This window comes from Hemibagrus wyckioides, linkage group LG28 (genome assembly GCF_019097595.1).
Source record: "Hemibagrus wyckioides isolate EC202008001 linkage group LG28, SWU_Hwy_1.0, whole genome shotgun sequence".
In the NCBI taxonomy this organism is placed as follows: Eukaryota; Metazoa; Chordata; class Actinopteri; order Siluriformes; family Bagridae; genus Hemibagrus; species Hemibagrus wyckioides.
In genome coordinates, this window is record NC_080737.1 from 266,760 (window position 1) to 269,259 (window position 2,500).

Sequence of the window (2,500 nt, forward strand, 5' to 3'; positions counted from 1 at the left end):
GCCAGAAGCGCTCTGCCACACTCCATACTCATTAATGCTTTGTGCAGCTCTGCTGGTGTTATATCTGCACTCAGCTCTGTATTGGAGTCATGTGACACTCGGGGCAGGTCTTCTAAAAAGCTCTGTTCTGTGGTGTGTTCTCTGTACTCACATTGATAGAGTTTTTCATAAAAACTAACCGCCCTTTTCCTAATGTCAGCTGTATCAGATAAAAGGTGTCCAGACTCAGAGCGCAGGCTGTGAATAAAACGTTTTTGTCCGTTCTTTTTTTCAAGGCTAAAAAACAACTTTGAGGGGGCGTCCATCTGGTTTGCGTTCTGGAATCGTGACCTTATTAATGCACCTTGTGCTTTAAACTCAAGGAGGTCCGATAACTTTTTCTTTTTGACTGTGAGGGTCTGAATATGGTTCTGGTTCTCTGTGGACTGTGCTAACAACTGAAGTTCTGTTATCTCATCTTCTAGTTGTTTCATAGACCGAGCCAAATCCCTTGTGACATTATAAGTGTACTGTTGACACAACTGTTTTATTTGAGTTTTCCCAAAATCCCACCAATGTTGCAGAGAAATAAAAGCACTTTTTTCTTTCCTAAAATTTCTCCAGAAAAAAGTAAAAATCTCTATAAAATGCTGGTCATTCAGTAAAACTGTGTTAAAATGCCAGTAAGAACTCTTCGGTTTAATACAATTTAAAACTGAAACACATAAAACCAAGCTGTGGTCTGAAAAACCAACTGGACTAATAACACAACTTTTTATGGTGTTCATGTGATGCTTCGGAACATAAAACCTGTCTAACCTTGCTAATGATACCTTTCCATCAGCAGCATGAGCCCAGGTGTACTGTTTTTGAGTTTTATTCATATTTCTCCAAACGTCACTTAACTCGTGTTTTTCAACAGTGTGTAGGAGTCTTCTTCTTGAAGGCATGTGTGGCTCTATATGGTTGCGGTCACTGTTTTCTAAAGTACAGTTAAAATCACCACCAACAAATAAAAACTCCTCTGCGTCACAAGTTTCTAAAACATTGCATAATTTATCTAAAAAAGCTATTCTTTCCACTGGGGAAGCCGGGGCATACACACAGATAAAAACCATAACATGGTTCTCTAAAAGAGCTCTGACTTTTAACAGTCTGCCAGCTACTATCTCTTCCACGCTGTAAGAGAGAGGTTTAAAAGTCTTTGAAAACAAAATAGCTACTCCTCCACTAGCAGAGGTATTGTGGCTTAAAAACAAGGGGCCAGCCCACTCCTGTGTTCAATCTACTACGTTTTTAGCGTCACTATGGGTTTCCTGTGCAAGTAATACGTCTATTCTTTTTTGTGTCACTAGTTCATACAGTTCTGCTCTCTTCCTGCAGTCTCTAGCACCGTTAACATTCAGGGATGCGATGTGAATGTCCTGCATGAGCACACAGAAAAGAATAAGCACAGGAAAGGGCGTCTGCGGTCTGTGAGGACCGAGAGAACTATGACGTGTCATCATCATCATTACTTAACAGGGTGTTGATTTTAGTGACGATCTTCTTTAACCTGTATAACTCTTTGTCCTCGAAACACCCTTCACCCATGCTTTATGGCAATGTGCAGTTTGTTCAGGTCTGGAAAGTATTTGTTGATCTGTACCATTTTCATGTTCTTTGTGATCTTAAGAAAGTGTTTAATTTCACTCGCGTTGTACTTTTTACCGACCCAGTGACCCTCAGTGGTGACACAGACAGTGAGGTCAGGAGAGGGCTCTTCACTGTCCAGCTCACTAATACTTTCTGCCTGCTTCTTTTCTGCTTTTTCGGCTTTCACAGTTCTGTCATTGTCTCTTGTCTTTCTTTTTACTGGTGTTTTGAGAGCGGTCAGCTCAGTTTCCATCATCGCTTCGTCTGCATTTTCGGTAAGACAACAACATTATTCTCAGTAACACTGTCCTGACTAATCATCAGTCCAACATCAGTTTCAGTTTCTATTTCTATATGCGGCTCAGGTGAGGCCTGCTCAGCCTGAGCAGTGGGAACAGTGGTATCAGTGTTACTCACCCCATCACTGGGTACTGGGTCGGTCTCGGTGTTGTCACTCACGTTAGGCTCTGAGGTCTCTGGTTCTCCCGCCCGTGGCGCTAACAGAACCCGCATGAGAGAGCGCCCGCTCCGTCCGTGACCGGAGGAGTCCGCCTCGACCACTCCATCATTCTGATCAGCTCGATCCAACCCGTCCCTGCCCCGCACCGACACCTCGCACACAATTGAGGGGACTGTATCGCTGTCTGCGCCCTGGGGTCGATCACGCACTAGATGCCCAGTTTTTCCATGGCCGAAACACCTCATGGACACGGTGGACACATAGATAACATAATCAAACCCGTCGATCCTGAATGTTAGCGTGCGCTCGAGTTCAGTGCTGTTATCATTGAGGATCATGTAGGTGAACCTCCTGAATGGCGCCGTGTTTCGTCAGGTCTGATTTGCTACCTATGTTCATTTTCCTTATCGGAGAGCGAGCTTGCGA

At 43.9% G+C, this 2,500-nt stretch overlaps 1 protein-coding gene across 1 annotated transcript in view; it reads right to left on the bottom strand.

Moving 5' to 3' along the window:
• LOC131348330 (cohesin subunit SA-2-like) overlaps window positions 1-2,051 on the bottom strand; it is an 82,525-nt gene extending 80,474 nt beyond the window's left edge. The window contains exon 1 of the mRNA XM_058383145.1: window positions 2,032-2,051. Coding sequence (XP_058239128.1) covers window positions 2,032-2,036 — 5 coding nt within the window. The 5' untranslated portion in view covers window positions 2,037-2,051. The remainder of the gene's footprint in view (window positions 1-2,031) is intronic.
• Window positions 2,052-2,500: the final 449 nt, after the last annotated feature.